Source organism: Formica exsecta, unplaced genomic scaffold, assembly GCF_003651465.1.
Source record: "Formica exsecta isolate Colony F162 unplaced genomic scaffold, ASM365146v1 scaffold323, whole genome shotgun sequence".
Taxonomy (NCBI): Eukaryota; Metazoa; Arthropoda; class Insecta; order Hymenoptera; family Formicidae; genus Formica; species Formica exsecta.
In genome coordinates this window covers 319,024-340,916 of record NW_021850487.1, presented here as the reverse complement: position 1 = coordinate 340,916, position 21,893 = coordinate 319,024, and the positions used below count along the sequence as shown (strand labels likewise).

General features: G+C 33.1%; 3 protein-coding genes across 6 annotated transcripts; 1 reads left to right on the top strand and 2 right to left on the bottom strand.

Annotated features, from left to right (window-relative positions):
- Positions 1–5,252: 5,252 nt before the first annotated feature.
- Positions 5,253–8,254, bottom strand: LOC115238173. Its single transcript, XM_029811768.1, has 7 exons — positions 8,250–8,254; positions 8,091–8,175; positions 7,204–7,577; positions 6,029–6,820; positions 5,722–5,879; positions 5,476–5,602; positions 5,253–5,388 (listed from the first exon to the last, which is right to left on the bottom strand). Exons 1-7 carry the CDS (start codon positions 8,252–8,254, stop codon positions 5,253–5,255), a joined length of 1,677 nt encoding a protein of 558 aa, XP_029667628.1.
- A 2,575-nt stretch (positions 8,255–10,829) lies between these two features.
- Positions 10,830–14,564, bottom strand: LOC115238167. Of its 4 annotated transcripts, none has more exons than XM_029811760.1 (3): positions 14,353–14,564; positions 13,497–13,712; positions 10,830–13,052 (listed from the first exon to the last, which is right to left on the bottom strand). In XM_029811760.1, the coding sequence occupies exons 2-3, from the start codon at positions 13,688–13,690 to the stop codon at positions 11,759–11,761; spliced, it is 1,488 nt and encodes a 495-aa protein (XP_029667620.1). In that variant the 5' UTR covers positions 13,691–13,712; positions 14,353–14,564; the 3' UTR covers positions 10,830–11,758. The 4 variants fall into 4 exon arrangements, with proteins under 4 accessions (XP_029667620.1, XP_029667621.1, XP_029667623.1 ...); XM_029811761.1 differs by lacking the exon at positions 14,353–14,564 and adding an exon at positions 14,128–14,304; XM_029811763.1 differs by lacking the exon at positions 14,353–14,564 and adding an exon at positions 13,856–13,945.
- A 245-nt stretch (positions 14,565–14,809) lies between these two features.
- LOC115238168 (protein GPR107) lies at positions 14,810–21,622 on the top strand. Its single transcript, XM_029811764.1, has 10 exons — positions 14,810–15,084; positions 15,777–15,917; positions 16,676–16,833; positions 16,919–17,070; positions 18,360–18,595; positions 18,670–18,803; positions 18,883–19,150; positions 19,312–19,584; positions 19,680–19,849; positions 20,222–21,622. The coding sequence occupies exons 1-10, from the start codon at positions 14,986–14,988 to the stop codon at positions 20,364–20,366; spliced, it is 1,776 nt and encodes a 591-aa protein (XP_029667624.1). The 5' UTR covers positions 14,810–14,985; the 3' UTR covers positions 20,367–21,622.
- The last annotated feature ends 271 nt before the right edge of the window (positions 21,623–21,893 follow it).

Genomic DNA, 21,893 nt, shown 5'->3' with positions numbered 1-21,893 from the left:
TTTCCATCACCGATTTCCTTGCGTCTTTCCCACGGATACTCGTGGATGTAGTTACTGACAAATGACAGTGTTTAAAAGAAACGTATGGCACAAGATGCTTTGTTTATTGAACGGTTCGTTCTTATCACCAACTGACGATCGTTACCGCAACGTCGCGGAAGAAAGGAATCGTGGAGTCGCCAGGACGTAACAGTTAATACATATATTTATAGGGCACAAACTCTTTTTAGAATCCATTCAGATTATATTTAATTTACCAGATTTATAGTTTATTCTTCGTTGTTTTGTAATGTATAGTTTTCTGCGATACTTTTCTTCTCCACCAATAGCAACAATGTTCACTGATACTAATAAAAACATCTTTGGTGCGGAGACTGGATCCTTGAAGATAAAAAGAGTACAAGAGATGCTTTCGTATTTTTTGACACGGTGTGAAATAGCATATTGGTTTTCTGTTTGTTTATACATAAATAAATAGCATTTTAATAGAAACAATGTACGATATTTTCGGCAATTTCGTAATGCGATTTTCCAGTTATAGCTACAGTTTCTCCCAAAATCAATTATCCTTTCTACATTATCCGACAAACGTCCGATTAGTCGGCCGAAGATAAATTTAATTCATTGCAATCCGGCGAGATATCGCAATTTTTTTTAACTCACAATGTTTTACTTTTTACAACCTGGAACATAAAATAAGTAAAGTTTTGCCGCATAATAACTTCTCGTTTGTTGAAACACATCGTAGACAGATAAAATATATAAAAATGACTTAATCGATTAGTTAATCGTCTATGCATGTAAATTTTATAATCAGAAACTAATAGAAAATGATTACTTTCAAAACGATACTTTTAATTTTATTGTCTTTCGTAGCAATATCATGACATCAATTAACTCGACAATATCATTGTATAAAGAACGTGCTTATACTAAAAATAGCAATAATCCTTCATGAAAATGAATGTAAAAAGATAATGCTAGATAATCATGCTTGTGTTTAAGATTAACAAATTGTATTAATAATTATTTTTGAAAAATACTGCAAGCAATGAAGTGAATAGAATTTACGCAATCGTTGGTGTACATATATAAAGGATGTAATATGTCTATGCATGACCGTAATTTTAATGAATCTTTAAAACAATTGTCGGGTAAACATTTCGTTTAAAAAAAACAGAAAACATGACACTCCGCACAAATTGAATAATTTTATTTGTTGAAATTAATATAATGTACAAGAATTTAAATAAAAAAGAAATAAGTAGATTATAAAAATAGGATATTTACGCAAAGAATCGAGAAATCGTATTTAATAAAAACATATATGTGTGAATGCTGGTACAGATTATTCAATTTATGCAAAATATTTAAATTACTTTTGCATTTGTCAGTCACATCATATAATATTTAAGTGGTTATCATTAATTATATAATTTACCATTTAGAGTTTTGCAATTCCGTTTAATTTTTAAAGTTAAATCAATTACTTATATTTTGTACTCAAGCTTTTATCTAAAGAAACATTCATTTAAAGAAAATACATCAATAACTCATCACATGGCTAACGTTTTGTTTCGATAATTTATTTATAAATATATAAAAAATACAAGTTACAAGATTTACAAAGTAGTAAATGCATTTAATCTAATTATTATTCGTAATCTAAACTTTCTTACGTACATACAATAATTATTATTATATAAATTAAAAATTATAAAATATTTTAGCAAAACATAATTTTGAAAAATTTAAATAATAATTTCAATGCGCATTTAAAAAAAAATTGTATTCTAAAACCGGAATGTTATGTAAATATACGTTTATAAAATGTTAAAACATATACTCTTTTTTATAATCTATTTATCCTGATTATAAAATATTTATCAAATTTGTAGATACATTCTGTGTAGTTCCAAATTTTCCACTGAAGCATCCGCAGATTCTAATGATGGTATCTTATCAATTTCCTGACAATTTTCTTTTTCGTTATTTTGATAATTCTTCGATTCTTCCTTTTCACTGCTTTTTTATACTGTTATACTGTCAGAATCGTTTTCTCGAGAAATTCGACTTGTATCAGTTAGTAAGAGCCTGCTTGTCACTAACATCAAGTTTAATTCTGTTACGTAATCATAAATGTTTATATCTTCTACAAATGATGTTAGACAATAATCATGTATTGGCGTATTTAGTGGCGCAATCCATAGTTCAGTAGGATTCGTAAAGGAAGATTCTGCAAGAGACGATTTCATAGAATACGATCATAGTTTTTCAATTTATTATCATTTTCAATCTTCTGAAAACATTCTTGTGAAGATTGAGATTTTAGCTCGATTGCGGATTTTGATGTACTTGGTCGCACGACTTTAGTAGCGTTCGATTCCGTACCAAACGATTCCGTAGGAAACAGTTCCGATGGCGAACCCGGTAAGTTCATTATTTCGTTTTTAAGTAGATAGTTACATTCCTTGCCTTTTGTGCATGCATCGTCATCTGCTAATACCTGGTCTCTACAATATTTTAAAATAAGAAGACGCTTGATTAACTACATGCGATTCTCCTTCTAATGCTTCTAATTATATCTTCATTAATTTAATTACTCAGATTATAAATCCATCTATTTTTTTTTTTTGTTACTTTTTTTTCTTTTGATAAAAACAATGAAATCCAGTGATCGAATATTTTTTCCTTCAATTCAAATTTGCAAATAGCAGTCGCAAAAGTGATAGCGTGTTCACCATTCTTAACCATACGCATATGCCCAAAACGGAAATAAAATTGAAATAAAAATAGAGATAGAATTAATATGAACAGAATTATGAAACATTTCAAACATGTGAAACATTTTTTTTGACGAATTTTTACTTCCGTATCTTGAATATCTTCCGGTTTTTTGTTTTCTTGAGCTTTAGCATATATTCTCATATATTTCGAAGAAAATTTATTAATAATCTTGTTCATTACTAACTGTGGTAATATTGAAAAATGAAACATCATAATTTTGAAATTAAATTTGAATACCGCATTTATAAATCTCCACTGTAATGATTTATCCTTAGACATTGATGTTGATTCTTCAAGATTCACGAATTTCTTATCGTTCATAGCTTCCGCTTGATCGTCTACTGGCTCAGATGCAGATGTATTATCGTGAATATTTGCCGTTAAATCCATAGATTCCTTTGCTCTCATATTTATCACTTGACATTTATCCTGATTTTCTTTTGATTTATGGTCATTGTCTTTCTTCTGAGTGCATTCTTGCGATGATTGAGATTTTAGCTCGAGTGCGGATTTTGATGTACTCGGTCGTGCGATTTCAGTAGCGCTCGATTCCGTACCGGACGATTCCATAGGAGACGATTCTGTAGTAGACGGTTCCGTAGTAGACAATCTCGGTAAGTTCATTGTTTTGGTTTTAGATGAATAGCAACATTCATCCCTGCATCATTGTCTACTAATACCTGGCCTCTATTGATTTTTAAAATGAAAAAACGCTTGATTAATGACATGCGATATCTTATCTTTCTTAGTTAATCGCATATGTTAGATTTCGAATTGTCACGTTACATTAAATAAAGACAGATCAAACTTTTAATTATGTATTAAAAATATTTCTAAATTTTATTTTCGATATTTACAATCAAATTTTTTTATTCTTCAGAAATCGCAAATCACGCATCATGAATACGTGCATAGTTCAACGTTAGCGTTACTCTTTATTATCTCTTCCTTCTCTACTTGAGACATTAATAAATTCTTTTGTCTCACTCCGAACGCAAACATGTAACCACGGGCATCTAAATCGTAATTTTGTTTGTGAATGGTATAAATTTAAGATTTTACTAGTACAAAATGCAACTACATTATGATTATCAAACATAATGTTAAAAAGAAAAATATGTCAAACGTATTTTTGATAATGAAACAAGATAATTAAAACTCACCGATCAATATTTGCAGTTTTTTTAGTTTGATGTTCCAATATACCAATCGTTCTTTTTCGCAGCTCTCTTAAGACTAGTCTAACTGAGTCCGGTACATATGGTTCCATCTTTTAGGGATGATCCTTTTTCTTTCAGGTACCTGTGAGTGGAAGCGAAGGGATTTTTTCGACACAGTATGCGTAGATCCTTTGTGACGTGAAATAAATAGAAATAGAGTGGGAGATGACCAGCTGAAATGCCAAAAGCAGAACAGATGCAGCCAATCGCTGCATAGGGGTGCGTATTTTGTCAATAGTGACTATAGCAAACGTAAGAATTCGTAAGGTTAGGTTAGGTTGGTTGCACTAAAAATGCAATTTTTCAGATAACAAATTTATTATTATTAATATTATTATCGCACGTTCAATGACGATTTGGGGAAAATTTGGCACTTCTCAAAGTGTCTGTGTTTGTCAAATTGTCTTAATAAATCATTATGTATATCACAATAATCCTGTAAGGAACATTATGGTGTGTCGCAATAATCCTGTGAGGTATGTAAGGCGAAAAATGCTTGCAATATATATCAAATATAAAATCATGGGATGTGGTATCGCATGAAATTGTTCATCATCGTGTGTCATGCATGATAATTTTGAAACATATTACATGTAATATGTAATACTATTTTACGCTTACGTTATTCCAAAAGAAAAAAAATTCCGAATTTTATTGACACAATAAATTTACAATTAGTAGCGGTTCATAGATGTATCTGAGTAATATTATTCAATTTATGCAAAATATTTAAATTACTTTTGCATTTGTCAGTCACATCATATAATATTTAAGTGGTTATCATTAATTATATAATTTACCATTTAGAGTTTTGCAATTCCGTTTAATTTTTAAAGTTAAATCAATTACTTATATTTTGTACTCAAGCTTTTATCTAAAGAAACATTCATTTAAAGAAAATACATCAATAACTCATCACATGGCTAACGTTTTGTTTCGATAATTTATTTATAAATATATAAAAAATACAAGTTACAAGATTTACAAAGTAGTAAATGCATTTAATCTAATTATTATTCGTAATCTAAACTTTCTTACGTACATACAATAATTATTATTATATAAATTAAAAATTATAAAATATTTTAGCAAAACATAATTTTGAAAAATTTAAATAATAATTTCAATGCGCATTTAAAAAAAAATTGTATTCTAAAACCGGAATGTTATGTAAATATACGTTTATAAAATGTTAAAACATATACTCTTTTTTATAATCTATTTATCCTGATTATAAAATATTTATCAAATTTGTAGATACATTCTGTGTAGTTCCAAATTTTCCACTGAAGCATCCGCAGATTCTAATGATGGTATCTTATCAATTTCCTGACAATTTTCTTTTTCGTTATTTTGATAATTCTTCGATTCTTCCTTTTCACTGCTTTTTTATACTGTTATACTGTCAGAATCGTTTTCTCGAGAAATTCGACTTGTATCAGTTAGTAAGAGCCTGCTTGTCACTAACATCAAGTTTAATTCTGTTACGTAATCATAAATGTTTATATCTTCTACAAATGATGTTAGACAATAATCATGTATTGGCGTATTTAGTGGCGCAATCCATAGTTCAGTAGGATTCGTAAAGGAAGATTCTGCAAGAGACGATTTCATAGAATACGATCATAGTTTTTCAATTTATTATCATTTTCAATCTTCTAAAAACATTCTTGTGAAGATTGAGATTTTAGCTCGATTGCGGATTTTGATGTACTTGGTCGCACGACTTTAGTAGCGTTCGATTCCGTACCAAACGATTCCGTAGGAAACAGTTCCGATGGCGAACCCGGTAAGTTCATTATTTCGTTTTTAAGTAGATAGTTACATTCCTTGCCTTTTGTGCATGCATCGTCATCTGCTAATACCTGGTCTCTACAATATTTTAAAATAAGAAGACGCTTGATTAACTACATGCGATTCTCCTTCTAATGCTTCTAATTATATCTTCATTAATTTAATTACTCAGATTATAAATCCATCTATCTTTTTTTTTTGTTACTTTTTTTTCTTTTGATAAAAACAATGGAATCCAGTGATCGAATATTTTTTCCTTCAATTCAAATTTGCAAATAGCAGTCGCAAAAGTGATAGCGTGTTCACCATTCTTAACCATACGCATATGCCCAAAACGGAAATAAAATTGAAATAAAAATAAAGATAGAATTAATATTAACAAGATTATGAAACATTTCAAATATATGAAACATTTCGACGGACATTTCTTTGGATGAATTTTTACTTTCGTATCTTGAATGTCTTCCGGTTTTTTGTCTTTTTGAGCGTTATCATAAATTTTCATGGAGACCATAATTTCCTTATCATTTGTAGTTTCTGGTCGACTATCTGATATAAATGTAGATGAAATGTTTACACTATCGTGAATATTTGTCGTTAAATCTGTAGATTCTTTTTTTTCATTATCTTCCACTTCCACTTTCTTAGACATCTGTGTTGATATCAATTCTGCAGAATTCATAGAGTCCATAATTTCCTCATCATTTGTAGTTTTCGGTTGACTATCTGATATAGATGTAGATGAAATGTTTCCAATATCGTGAATATTTATCGTTGAATCTGTAGATTCTTTTACTTCAAAATTTTCCACTGAAGTGTCCTTAGATTGAAGTATTGGTGTATTCGATGGCGCAATCCCTGGTTCAAAAGAGTTCGTAAAGGAAGACTCTGCATGGGACGATTCCGTATGGGACGGTTCCATAATAGACGATTCCGGTAAGCTCATTACTCCAGCTTTAAATGGATAATTACATTCCGTAACTTTTCTGTGTACTTCGTATTCTGCTAATATCTGGCCTCTAATATTTTAAAATAAAAGAACGCTACGTCAATGACGTGTCATATTTTATCTTTTTTAGTTAATTGTATGCGTTAAACCTGGTGAATAGTCGCGTTATGTTAAATATAAAAACAGCAAATATTTATTCTATATTAAAAATATTCCTAAATTTTAATTGTCGATAATAACAATACAAATGCAAATACTATTACTTTTGTAAATAAATTTTTTATCTTACATTTTTATCTCAAGCGATTTAATCTTGTATAGAAATTGTTTTAATTGCCAAAATATATTTACTCGAAAAATATATAATTTTTAATTATACAAGAAAATAATACTCGCATACAGTTTTATTCTAAACAATTCTTAATAATTCAAATAAAATCGAATTATACCCACTGTAATAATTTATCCTTAGACATTGATTTTGATATGAAATCTGCAGAATCCATATGGTCCATAACTTTCTCGTCTGTAGTTTTCCCTTGATCATCTGATATTATAGGTGTAGATAAAGTTAATATTGGTGCAATTGGATTTGAATCGTTGAAATGTTTTGTTGAATTAATAATTTTATTTTGTTTCATATTTTCTATTTCATAATAGTCCCAAGACAAATTTGAGAATTCGGATGGTGTAGGTATTAGTTTATAATGATTTTTATTCATAGATCGGCAATACGCTGAGATCTGGTTAAAATTTAATAGATCTTCATCTGCTTGCATTCTTTTTGCAAACGTTTCCGTTTGCATCTCTGCTTCCATATCTAGTTCCTGGTTTTAAAAATAAAAAGATGATTAATTAATGTCATATAATATCTTATCTTTTTGAAATAATCGTACGTTCCAGTTTATTATAATTAAAATTAATAAACTTTTTATTTTGCATTTCTGTCTCAAACAATTAAGGTTTATGTAGACATTGTTTTAATTGTAATGAGATATCTTTACTTGAAATTGTAATTTTTAATTATATAAAAAGATAATTGGCACAAATGTAGTATTATTCTAAACAATTCTTAATTATTTATGCAAATATTATTAAAAAACATGTACACGTAACAAAATAAACAAATGAAAGGTGTGTGTGTGTGTGGATGTGGATATATATATATATATGCTATGCGATATTACAATCGTAATTCTAATCAAAGGATATAATATTTAACATAAATATCCTGATTCAATAAAATCTGCTTGTTGTATTGTTTAACTTAAACAATTTTAATTCTTCAAAAGTCTTTAAGAAGAAATTTGCAGGCTAGACAGAAAAAAAATTCTAATTACCTTGAGAAAACATAATTCTTTATCTGATCGTAAATCGAAGGAATCTTCGGTTTCCTTTTTCATAGTATCGGATTTGAAAAATTTCCTGCGAAAATATAAAACCAGCAATTTATTAATAACATAACTCTCAAGTTGCTTTGACATATATTTACGCTTTACTTCATCTTTTGTGAATCGAAACAGATATTTAAGAAATTCTTAATCAAATAATTTACTAATTTATATGATACTAGCTTACTCTTATTGCAAATGACTAATGTAAATCTTAGCGAAGAAGTTAATATATAATCGCGTTAATGCTTCTGTGTTCTCACTGCAATTGAATTATAATTATGATGTCAGAAGCGAGATACAAAATATACAGGATGTCCCAGAATTCGCGAACACGGAATGCACAGCGTGATTGTCTGTGTTAAAAAAAGCAATTTCTTTCTCTGGCAAAATTACGTCTGAATACTACTTTTAAATAAAAACAACTTTGAGCTAACGAATGAGCGCTCTAGTTACGCATGAATTAGGGGAGGCGCGAGCACGGCGCGTGTGGCGTGTGAACGTGTATGTATGCTATTTTACTATTCCGTTAAAGATTTTATAAGAACTATGCATGATATCTAAATATCCAGAAAAAAATTGCTTCTTTTGACATGGATAATCACGCAGTGCATTCCGTGCCCGCGAATTCTGGGACACTCTGTATAATATAATATATAATAACAAAAAAGGAGTTTTCGGCGTATTTTACTAATTTATATTATTAAACATGTATGATTATATACAAAAATACTTATTTTTCTCATTGTCAGTGTATTTTGCAAAAATAAATCTTATATGATTTTTCGTTTCCTTATAATTCAATATAATTGCAGGGAAGACGCATGAGTTTTAACACTCGTAATTTGGCATTAAATCACGAAATCGTACCATCATACAAATGCAAACTACAATGCAAACAAATCATAAATGTCAGAAATCATATTGATCAAAGAAGACGTCGATTGTCCTCGAATAAAATAGAACTAATAAAAATCCTTCATATGTTTTATGTCCTTCCTATTTTCTTTTATTATTTTTGGTGCAATTCTGCTGTGTTGACATGCTTGATAATACGTGTTCGATCAAGTTTATTCGTTCCTTTTTTATTGCACAGCACTGTCATATTTGATTCTGATGTTTTCATGGCATAGACATATAATATTAATAATATATATACTGCGCGTCTCTACATTTTCTGTAGTCAGAACGCGTCAAAGAATATAGCGTTTTCGAATGTAACAGGTTTAATTGCTCTGAGAGCGATTAATGACGTCATTGCATCGTCTCTGCCAATAAAAGGCTTGAATTTATAGTAAAATATAGTGATTAATTGATCCGGGTTGGATTAACCCGTTCATTCGAAAACGCTAATAGAAAGAGATAGCTGATCAATCTGTCTTTGTCTAAAGACGCGTGATAGGGTAAAGAAGCTTTCATTGACTGGGAAACAAAAAAGTAGAAAGGATGAAAAGACAAAGATAAAATAGTGATACAAAGCATGCTATCTCAGTCTAATATTTGACGACCCCCACTTCTTAATACTCTGTCTAATGGATATTTCCAACGTTTCGGAGAAGTCTCAATTTCTGTTTGGATATTGATCGCGAGGACAAAGAACTGTCAATGCGACGTACTTTTAAGCTAACTCAATTACTTTTATTTTATGCACAAATTTTTATTTAGAAAACTTATTTCACACATACACATAGTCTTTTATTCGTAAATATGTATAAAAAGTACAAGTATAAAGTAGCAACATCATAATCTAATTTTTGTCCGTAATCTAAAGTTTCTTCTTATATATAATAATTCTTATTACACACACCATGCAAATAAAAAATAAAAAAGATTGAGCAAAATACAGTTTCAAAAAATGTAACTAACAAGTTCAATGCACTTCTTTTACAAGAATTCGTAATCTAAAACACGAATGTTTGTGATAGTTAATACATATATTTATAAGCCATACACTTCTTTTATAATCCATTCAGATTATATTTAATTTACCAGATTTATAGTTTATTCTTCGTTGTTTCAAGAGATTTCGCACACTCAGATTTTTCTTAATTTACATACTTCTTCTTTTATGATCTATTTATTTTGATTATATTAAATTTACCGAATTTATATAGTTTATTTTCTTTGTTTTAAAATTTCGCACATTCAGATTTTTCTTAATTTATATTCAACATACTTTCTAATCTACAACATATTAACTATATTTATATACTTCGAAGAAACAAGTCTTTTACAAATCAAAGTCTATAGTTTTTATAACTAATAAAAGAATACAAAATATTTTTTCGCGAGCGACTTTTGCATAAGAAAGACCACTGTAGTAACAGCACTGTAGTAACAACGTCACGATATAACTACACACAGTAGTGTCACTGAACTATCGGTACTTTTGATGTTATGCCAAGCCACATGACTCATCGTCATATTGATCGTTGAGCATCGTCTTGTCAATACTCGACGTTGATTCGTTGGTTCTAGAAGTAAGAACCAATCACGTTCGATTACTACACGATTGTTTCTCCTAAACCCATTGTATAGCGCTTATTGATATACATATATACATGCATGCAAACATACATACACATATACATACATAAATACATATGCGCCATGTGGTCAATTGTATGATCGACGCATGCGTACTAAAATAATTGTGTCACTGAACTATCGGTACTTTTGATGTTATGCCAAGCCACATGACTCATCGTCATATTGATCGTTGAGCATCGTCTTGTCAATACTCGACGTTGATTCGTTGGTTCTAGAAGTAACACGTTCGCACGTTCGATTACTACACGATTGTTTCTCCTAAACCCATTGTATAGCGCTTATTGATATACATATATACATGCATGCATACATACATGCATGCATACATACATACACATATACATACATAAATACATAAATACATATGCGCCATGTGGTCAATTGTATGATCGACGCATGCGTACTAAAATAATTTGTTCTCGTATAGAAGTGACATTACTGTGTTATATTGTGACAACGTAGCGTAGCTATTAAAAAAAAACCTAACGTTTGAGCATTACATGTCATTATGAAAATTTATACATACGCAATAATCACGAACACTTGTTTATAAATCGTCGTAAATTCAAATGTGATTACAGAATGAAACTTAGCAAAATCAATTTTTTAGCAAAAAATATTTGAGATATTACATATGTCGGGAATTCTAATCAATTTAAGTTTATTTAATTGTGTAACGCGTTAATTACACGTTTCGCTAGACGTACGCTAAACAACATATCACACATCATATCTTGCAAAAATTATCAATCACTTTTTTAATACAACCTGGATGCAATGCATACAAAAATTTCATCATGTATTCAAACCAATAGACTATGATTGTAAATCATGTGCGAGTTGACTTTTTACTGACTGACGATTTAATTAAGCAACGTGAAAATGCAATTCGACATATTTTTAAAGGAAAATAATATCTTAATAGGGAAATTACCCTTCTTGAGATTATTACAATAAAAAATGTAAACAGAGAAAAAATATATTATTTTATTGAATATTATTATATCAGTCATTAAACAATAATTTTATAAGTCTTGTCACCTCAGAAGTAATCACGTATAATTTCTTTATTGTCTACCAATCACCTGAACTTTGCCATAGGCTCCTTTGCAACCGGTATTATTTTCTATCAATTGTTGTTTAATAAGAGCAATCTGATCTCGAGAGAGTGTTTTCTTGATATTTTTCGCCACGTCTATAATGCATTTTTCTAAAGTTTCCTCGCTCAAGGGTTCATAGGGAATAACTTTGATATCGAGATTTGCGTCGGCAAAAGTACTTCTTATTGTACTTATACTTTTGTTCAAATCTATGCTACGCGTTGAATCGTCACTCATTTGCTCGACATTAAAAATAGCTAATATGGTACCGTATCGATGTCCGTATGTCTCTTGATGCGTTTTTACAAACTTTATAGTGTCCAACAAATGCTCTTCTCTCAAATTTTCCAATACAAATAAGTCCGCGCGCGAAAAAAAGAGACGGTTACTACTTCTTTCATGAAAGTTCTTCCTTATAATTTCCGCCGTGTATGATTTACCGACACCAGTACCACCAACGAGAGCTATTATTTTTAAAGAAGGTGAATCTTGCGGAATATAATCAGTCAAGACTTCTATGGCTCGATCTTGACCAAAAATCTGTTTTTTCAATTCTACAACAGCAGTCGCAAAAGTATTACTATGCTTATCATTCTGATCGTCTTGCAAAGGTACGAAAAACAAAAGTACAAATAACAAAATTGCTACAAAAAATACACGAAGTGCTTGTTTGACTTTCGAACACTTTGAAGCATTTTTAGGACGAATTTCTTCTTTCGTATCTTGATAGTTACTTCGTTTCTCATCATCTTCAACGTTTTCGTTCGTATAGTCTGTATTGTCGTTTTGAGTCTTAGAAGTCTTCCAGAGTTTTCGTCTTGTAGGAATCAGTCTTGTATCATCGTCCGCTTCTGCAGGTTGGGATTCTAAATTGAAGACAGACCTCAACACAGTCGTGTGTGCTTGCGCGATTACAGCAGCGAACGATAATGATTCTATAGAGATCGTTTTCGATAAGTCTATGCATCCCGCAGGATTCGTAGAGTCCATAAATTTTTCAACTTCCATAGCTTCTGCTCGATCGACCGTTTCCATAGGTGCGGATGTGGATGATGTAGCATCATGGATAGATTTTAGTGAATCTGGATATTTCTCTACTTCCATATATTCCACCTGATTGTCCGCAGGCATAGGTGCGGGGATGGATGGTGCCTTATCAATCCTTGGAGGCCAGATATGGTCCGGAACCTTACTATTGTCATAAAAGATATACTCTGCTTTTTTAATGCGTGCTTCCATCTCTGATAATATTGCCGGTCTCCTAGATTAGGGAATAACAAGATACTTGATTAATGCCATTTGATATCTTATCTTTTTCTGATAATCGCACTTTTCAATCTCTAATCTTTTCATTCTTTAATTATCTTGTTAGGTTAAACGAAAGCACTAAGTTTTTTATTGTCTTAAAAATATTTATAAATTTTATTGTCGATAAAAATAATAAATAAAAATACTATTATTAATATTAACAAATTTTTCGTTTTGCATTTCTATCTTAATCAATTATGACATGTATAAAAAATGTTTTAATTGCAAAAATATCTTTACTCAAAAACTATAATTATAATAATTTAATAATTCATACGAATTATTAAAAGACATAGAAACAAACAAATAAAATTTGGTTAATAGAGATATTAAATTTTTACGTATCGTGCAATATTAAGTTCGTAGTAATTTTAATCAAAGGATATATATACAATACCTCGCATAAATGTTTGGATATATTATTTGCTCGCTGTAATGCCTGTCCAGCTTGGGTGACTTTAATTCTTCAGGAGCCTTGAAACAATGGATTTGGCTGGATGGAAAACTAAACGTCCTGATTATTCTACGTGGTGATTCTAGTTCCGACTCAAAGGAATCATCGATATTCAGAGCCTCGAGTTGCTTTTCCATAATATCGGATCAGAAAGATTTCCTGCACAAAAGAAATTGATTAATTAATAACATAACCCTCAAATTACAATGACATACCACTTTACTCCGTTCGTTTCTGTTCTGCAAATCGAAGCATGCATTCGAGAAATTTTTAATCGAAGAATTTACTTGATATTTGTTTACTTTTATTGCGAATTATTAATATAAATCTTAGCGAAAAGGCTTGCAAATTGAGATGTCAGTGAGAGAAATGAATATATAATCGCGTTAGATGATCCAGAACAGAGCAATAAACGTTTTTCAGCTGAACGATATAAAAACTAAAACACAAATTTTCGAATTATTTTAATCTTTATTCTTTAGATCACTTGGATATTTGTTTATGTGATAATCATTGTTAAAATTTATTATCAGTAAAAAAATTCTCTCTTAAAAATTTTGTTAATCATTTTCACCTGTCTTTTTAAATTTGAAATAAATTTTCATATAAAATATAAAATTGCGAAAAGATCTGCTATTTTCCACATGTCTTATACTTTATCGTCTCTTCCTCCTCTTTCGGAAACGCGACTGTATACTCCTGTTTCGCTCCGATTACAGAACATGTAAACGCGCACGAAGTCAGGGGCCGTTGAAAATCGTATTTCGGCCCTGAGGATGCCACGAGTTTGGACCCTTACCAGCGCACAATGGGAACGAATTGTAACTGTCGACGATCATATTAATCGAGAAACACACGTCGAACGTTCTCGACCCTGATGGAACCGAGCCAACGAAACTCCTCTCGATGTTTGCTGCTTGTTTTTTTTTTCTCTCTTTTCAGGGCGATTCTGCCATCTGCCATGCCGGCAACACATGCTTGACAACACGGTTGCCCGGCAGTGATGCCAGTTTCGAGACGCTGCCACAGCGACAGCGTGTGGAGGGGATAACTCACACAAGCGTGAACCGTGTACATATAATGCGCAGAGCGTTCTGCGCATTACACGTACACGGTTCACGCTTGTGTGAGTTATCCCCTCCACACGCTGTGGCTGTGGCAGCGTCTCAAAACTGGCATCACTGTATGCCCGGTCGAGTTCGCTAACGGTCCGCGTTCGCCCGTTCCTCCTTTTCACAAGCGCTTGTCATGTCAGTCCGGTTCAATTCCGATGTTCCCAGCATCTCGGGACGGTCTCAGTTCCTGCTCGGTTATCGACGAGCGAGGGCGAAGTGTTCTGGACGCGGCGCGCGCCGATTCCTTGTGATGTGACACGAGCGGTGATATACAGCTGGAGAAGACAATCAGCGGGAGTGTAAGAAGAGCCGAAGAGATGCGGTCGAACACGGTTGTCACGCTGGCGCGTGTTTGTCTGTCGCTTCTGCTGATGGTGATCGTGGCGAATGCGAGGATTCACAAGCTGGATATACGGGTTGGTTTTGCGCTGGAAATGCGATTCTTCCATACGACATTTATCATTATTATTATTATTATTATCGCGCACCTAATTGCGATTCAGGAAAAGAAAGCCTTGAAGCAGCTGCGTTCGTTGAATCGTTTCGATGGATCGGAGATTGTGTCGTATAACGGAATAATCCTGTGGGAAAAGGACGCCTACAATAGTGCATTGTGTGTACATTACGATCGTACGCAAGAATCTCTCAGGAAAAAATAATATCGAACGAAATCGCCCATGGCATTCTCATTGAGCGTCATGCGCGATAATTTCGGAGCATGTCATCATATGTCATTTTAAAAGAGAAAATTATTGAAAATTGTTTTATCGATTCCTTATATTTATAATTTTATAATTTCAATTGATAGATATATAATTATACGCTGAGTATTTTTCTGGATAATTTTGGAAAAAATTTTTTACGACATTTATTGTCGTGCTGGCTGCTAGAAATTATGTTAATTTGCGAAATTGCTGACAAATAAATATTTCAAAGAATTTTCTAGAAAAATTTTGTGAAAACTCAAAGAGAGTTGCAATCTATAAATCTGTATGTCTATGCTTTTCGAAGCATACGGTACTTTAATCCACGCTGCACTTTGTTCCTTTTGCCGCTCTTTGGCCGATGCATTATTTTTTTTCCGCTCAAAGTATTGTTTGTATTTCAGAAAGACAGAAGGCATTACATCACTCTGAGCACGTTCGGTTTCTACAAGGGTGGCATTTTAACCGTAAATCTCACGAATTTCAAGTTCGAGCCAGCAGACGTAGACAAAAAACTGTCGCCAGAAAGTACTAACAAGGCCGTGGTGAGTTGCAATAATAAATAATAATGTACGAGATACAGTTCTCTCTAAATGCATTTTTAAATCACTTAAATTTTCCTGAAAAATTTGGAGTCAATCTTTTCTTTAAAAAAAAAAATTTGGAGTAACGAACAATATATTATGAAGATAAAATTAATCTTGATATAGCTCATTTTTTTCTCGGAATTTTCGAAATAAAATAATTTTGCAACACATTTTCTCTGTAATTTCTATAAAACTCACATACTTTTATTATACTGTCAATTTAATTACAATATAACAAGATAAAAATTTCAATCTGATAAAGATCTCTTTATTAAGCAAATTAAAAGCTTGATTACAAAACAGCGCATATACGTCGCTCTGTCGACGGACACCTGTTTCTGTCTTCCGTACTTTGATAGTCCCGCCGAGAGCCCGCGTTTATAAATAAGCGCCCAGGATGCTTGGTATGTATGTATATCATCGACTTGTTAGACTCGTGAATGACTTGTTCACACATATAACACTTACAACATGGAATATAAACTGGCACATGAAACCTCCTCGTGTATATCGTTACCTTATCTTTGAAAGCATTCATTTAAACAATTTATAACACACATATTTCATTATTCGTTCTATACGAAAAGAGAGACAAATTAATTTATATATAAAATTATTATTTTATATAATATAAAAATAAATTTATATATTTTTTTTACGCAAATAAACAATTATTTTTATACTGTTACAACATGGCATTTCTATTCTGATTACAGTTCGGCTTCAGCTTGGGTAGAACGCTTATCGATGCTATCAATCCCTACGTGCATAATCATCTGGATGGATGCCTGCTGCAAAATGTTTCGACTCTCAGGACGGAACAGAAGGACGACAGTTCTATTATATATTTTACCATGGACTTGAAGAATCTAACGTAAGTGTAATCGTCAGCGTTAGAATGCCCCGGATGAAGAGTTAATCTCCATTTGCAACGAGGAATAATTCGTAAATCGTTGCAGGATGCAAGTAAACTGCAGTCGCAATGTACGAGCGGCACATATTTATAAAGACTCCAGTACGGTGCTGATGTATCGAACAAAGAGGAGCTCGCTGTCGGCGAGATTCAGCGATACCGCGCTCTTCCCACGGAGAAAACGAAACGCATCGCACGGTGAGTCGTCGCGTATGCGTTAAATTATGTGCAAAGTTATTTCCACCTCATACACATAGAGGCGAGAGATATCGCTATAACAAATATTCAACCGACGACATGTCTCGTGCTTCATCGATTTTTATAGCGATCCGCTTGGTACATTCCTCGTACATGTAATGCGACCAGCGTTTATACTTAATTTTATAACATTGCACAATGTAATAAATCGCGAGCGGCAGTTGCAACATTTGGCATATGCTTAAAGACATGGTAATTATGCGAGGAGACGTGATGAGATAGAGCGAAAGATATTTGATTTAGTCTCCGCGAATTGTGCAACTCAGTCAGAATTACTCTAAACGTGATTCGCTTCGAAAATTTTCGTTTTGAATACCGTTGCTTACTGTTCGCTATGAATAGAGTAATGAAATTTCGCCTAGGAGAGTCAAAAACAGCATCTGGTAAATGTTATCAGCGATACATGCGGTATATCGAAAATAAACCATCACAGCATTCGCCAGATATTTTCGACACTTCCTCATAGCCTAATATTAGAGATATACTTCGACTGCAACGGATAGAACAGGTGTAAACTGGAGACTTGGCTTATGATCCTTCGCGATGCAAACATATGGTTTGTCACGCGTTATTATCCTGACACAATTTCATTATAATATCTGATGAACAATTATTATTTTCTTAATGAAAAAGATATCTCGATGTGGAAAGAACAGATAACAATATTAACGAATGTCATGCGTAATGAAGAGGGAAACCTTTGTTATAGCTAGATTACCTTGTCAGTGTACCGTAATTATTTGTCATAAATCATATATCATATATCACACATAAAGATATTTGAAGAGGGAATGTCAACAACTAATACGTAAACTGATATAAACGCGATTCGAAAAATTTGTGTAATGAGCGAACCTATGACGATCGAGACGCATTATTCACGTAGACGGTTTTAACGATGATCGATGAGCGACGTACCGGTTTCGAAGCGACATCGTCGATCGAACATCGCCGCAGATGAGAGACGCTATAATTACCGCGACTCGTCCCCGATTTTATAAATAACGCGAAACTCAGGTATTTTTGTGAAGGTTCGGTTAGGTAACTATCTTTTGCGCTGAGTACACGTGTCTATCGTCTATATCTCGCCTCAATCATCGCCTTCATTGCGTCATCGTTGGAAATGACACATCGACGAATAACTTATTCGACTTATTTAGAATAAGATCGTAAAGGAACCCGCTTATCTTTTCATAAAGTCATCATCAAATAAAAATCTCTTTGTGCAGCGATCGAGAAGTCCGTCGTGTTCAGCGATGCCCCGAGACTCAGGTCAGAGAGCAACGCGTGTTCTCATCTGAGATTACCGATGACGATGGAGACAACATCCAAAGGCGAAAGATCGTACAATACGAGTTTCGTCATGTATGTGGCGAGCGAGGAAGAGGAGGGCCTGTACAATCTCTATTTTCACAACTGTCAGAATTATGATAATTATATGGAACCGCTGCTCGTGGATTTCACGGTAAGATTATCTGGGAATGATTAGGAGATTAGATGCGCGATTGTTCGTCATTGCAAGATATATTTCTCTCGTAGATGGAAATAGCGGAGATTAATAACGACAACTTCCTCAGCGCCGGCGAGATGCCCTTGCCGGCTTTGTACTTTACGATGGCGCTGCTCTTCTTCTTATCGGGCTGCTTCTGGGTGTTTATTCTTAACAAAAGCAAGTAAGGGAAACAGCATTATAATGAAATATAATGAAACATTAACATGGAACAGAGCGTTAATGCTACTTTTGTAATACAGGCATTCTGTATTCAAAATCCACTATTTAATGGCGGTCCTGGTGTACCTGAAGTCTTTCTCATTGTTATTCCACGGTATAAATTACCACTTCATCCAGACCAAGGGTGAACATGTAGAGGCGTGGGCGATTTTATACTACATTACTCATCTCCTGAAAGGGGCCGTTCTCTTTATTACTATTGTACTTATCGGCACGGGATGGAACTTCATAAAGCACATTCTCACAGACAAGGAAAAGAAACTCTTTATGCTGGTCATACCGTTGCAGGTAAAAATATCAGTTTTCTTTATTAATATATAATCTGTCTCCTTTCAAATATTTTTTAAATTAAAAACATTTAAAAACTTTAAAATATTTGGTAAAGCAGTTACATAATATATGATGGCTTTAAAGACATAATGTCGTAATAGAAGCTCGTCTCTTCGTAGGTATTGGCAAATGTGGCTGAGATAATAATCGAGGAGAGCGACGTAGGTAATTTGCGTCGCGAGACCTCGCGGGACATGTTTATACTCGTTGATTTGGTCTGTTGCGGAGCAATTCTATTTCCGGTTGTGTGGAGCATCAGGCATTTAGAAGAGGCTGCCCGCACGAGCGATAAGGCGGCCATGAACTTGCGAAAGCTCATGCTATTCAAGCATTTTTACATTATGATAGTTTTCTATATATACTTCACCCGAATTATAATGTACATACTCAAGGTGTGTGCTGCGTTTTGTAATTTATAGTTATTCATATCATATCGATTACGATCGCGAAATTGGTATTTTAATGCGAACTGCTCTCGCGTTTGTAGATCACCGTACGCTTTGATTATCAATGGTTGGACGAAACGTTTCGAGAAATGGCGACCTACGCATTCTTCGTCTTGACAGGTTACAAATTTCGCCCAGCATCCGCGAATCCGTACTTCACGGTGCCGAGCGACGAAGTGGAGCCGGACGAGGACGACAAGGTCGACGTCGTGTACGTATCTCAAATTAATTCGCCACAAATATCAAAAAATTTTCTCCTTTGTAAACTACTTCTAATTTATATAATTTCCTTTATATATATTCCCATTGTTTCATTATTTTTTAAATATTAAATTTCTTATCCATCAATAATAATATTCATAATATTTGAAACAAAATATATCGAATTAATACATATTTTTATACTGTGTGACTAGAAAGCGTAACAAACTCGACAATCCATCAAATAAAATAACTAATACTTGTGTATTTGAAAGATAATATTTCGCTTAGATTCCGAATAATCTTTACGAACAATTGACACAGCTTCGTTTCATTCTTTCTTCTTTACCTATGAAGTTTAACATGTCAATGTATTTTTCAGTATTTCCGGTGGTAACGGGATCAATCGGGACTTCAGTAAAGTGAGCAAGGTGCCGAGAGCGGTTAGAACCTCGAAGGTTCCATCTACCGAGGAGGAAAGGCATAATCTCTTCCACAGTACGGAATCTTCTCGCGAATACGACTGAAAATGATGGAGATAAATTGTGATAGATCGCATCACGTGACCAACGCGCCTGCGAATCTTCGAGGCCACACTCTACGGATTGAAGTGGCGATTATATAAAAGCGTGATGAAAAGAGAAATCAATGAGAGTGCGCGGCTCAAACTCAGCAACTTTTCTATCTTCAGACTTGTTTTATATTCCTCGAAAGAAAAAATACTGGTCCATATTCGCGAATCACTGCGTCACTGCGTCGCGTACGCAATAATAGCGGCTGGATAAAATTTATTTGTTTCATTAAACAGTTGATTTCTCGATCTTCTCCCGCTTTCGTTGTCTACCATTCAATCCGAGACGTTAGTGAGACACTTCTTCCTTTTATTTTTCTTTTCTCTTTAATAAGATAGATATTTTAAAGTAGGTAATTACTCATCTTTCTCTCTCTCTCTCTCTCTTAATCACTTAATGTTTCATGTTACGGCTCCAACATGAGAACGCGAGCAGACGACAAGTACGCGCGCTTTTTCTCGACGCGCTTCTTGTAGTCAATTTTCCGTAGGCATTTAGAGAAACATTTCCATTCTCTTCTTTCCCATAACGCACGCTTGATTACCTCGGTATGAGAATCTCATTTTGCCGATGGCGCGGGTACTTTTGTATCGTACTTCGTAATCTTACGTTTAGACAAGGACCGAACTGAACGGTGCAATAAACTTATCTAACAATATATGTCCTCTCGCGATATATTACACGAGATATTATAATACTAGAGTTAATGGTACCATTGATAATACTCAGTGACAGATCTATCGGTGAGCTAAGTTTAAGCATTAGGACCAAGAAATCCTCGGCGTACAGATACATGCGGATATGTATCGGTTCTTAAGCTGTGATGTGTTTTTATTTTCTTTTTTTCCAAGTTCAAGATTTATGTTAAAATATATTATTTTCTTAAATTATTTTATTTTATTTTATATACATATATATATATATATGTAAAATCCTTTTTTTAGAAAAGAGAATTTTTAGAAATATTAGGTCGTCGAAAATATATGTAGATCCGCGACTGATTATTACTATTTGGTACTTATTATTATACAAGCGTTGTCGTTTCGCTGTCGTTACATCTAGGGCCATACTTACTTACAGCTGAAAGTTCCAAGAAATGTTCGCGAAAGGTAAATACGGTCCTAGTTACATCTGTTACTACCAATAACTGTATCGTATATATCAAACGGGACACGAACAATTCAAAGAATAAAGCGAATATTTTTATGAAATGTTCATGTTTCACCTATGTTTATTCCCTTTACCGTTACGATAAAATATCGTCGCGTTATAGTCTCTGCCATTATTTCGCGTGAAGGAATTAGACTTATTGTTAATAAGAAATTTAAAAAATTGTCAATTTTGCGAATGTCAACGTGTTTTTATCCTGAAATTAATCGGAAATTTTTTGTCTTATTTAGTCATAACTAATGAAACCTTTGTAAACTTGTTGAATGGCTCCTAATACTTGCAATGTATTGTATTTGTCATCCTCTTTTATAT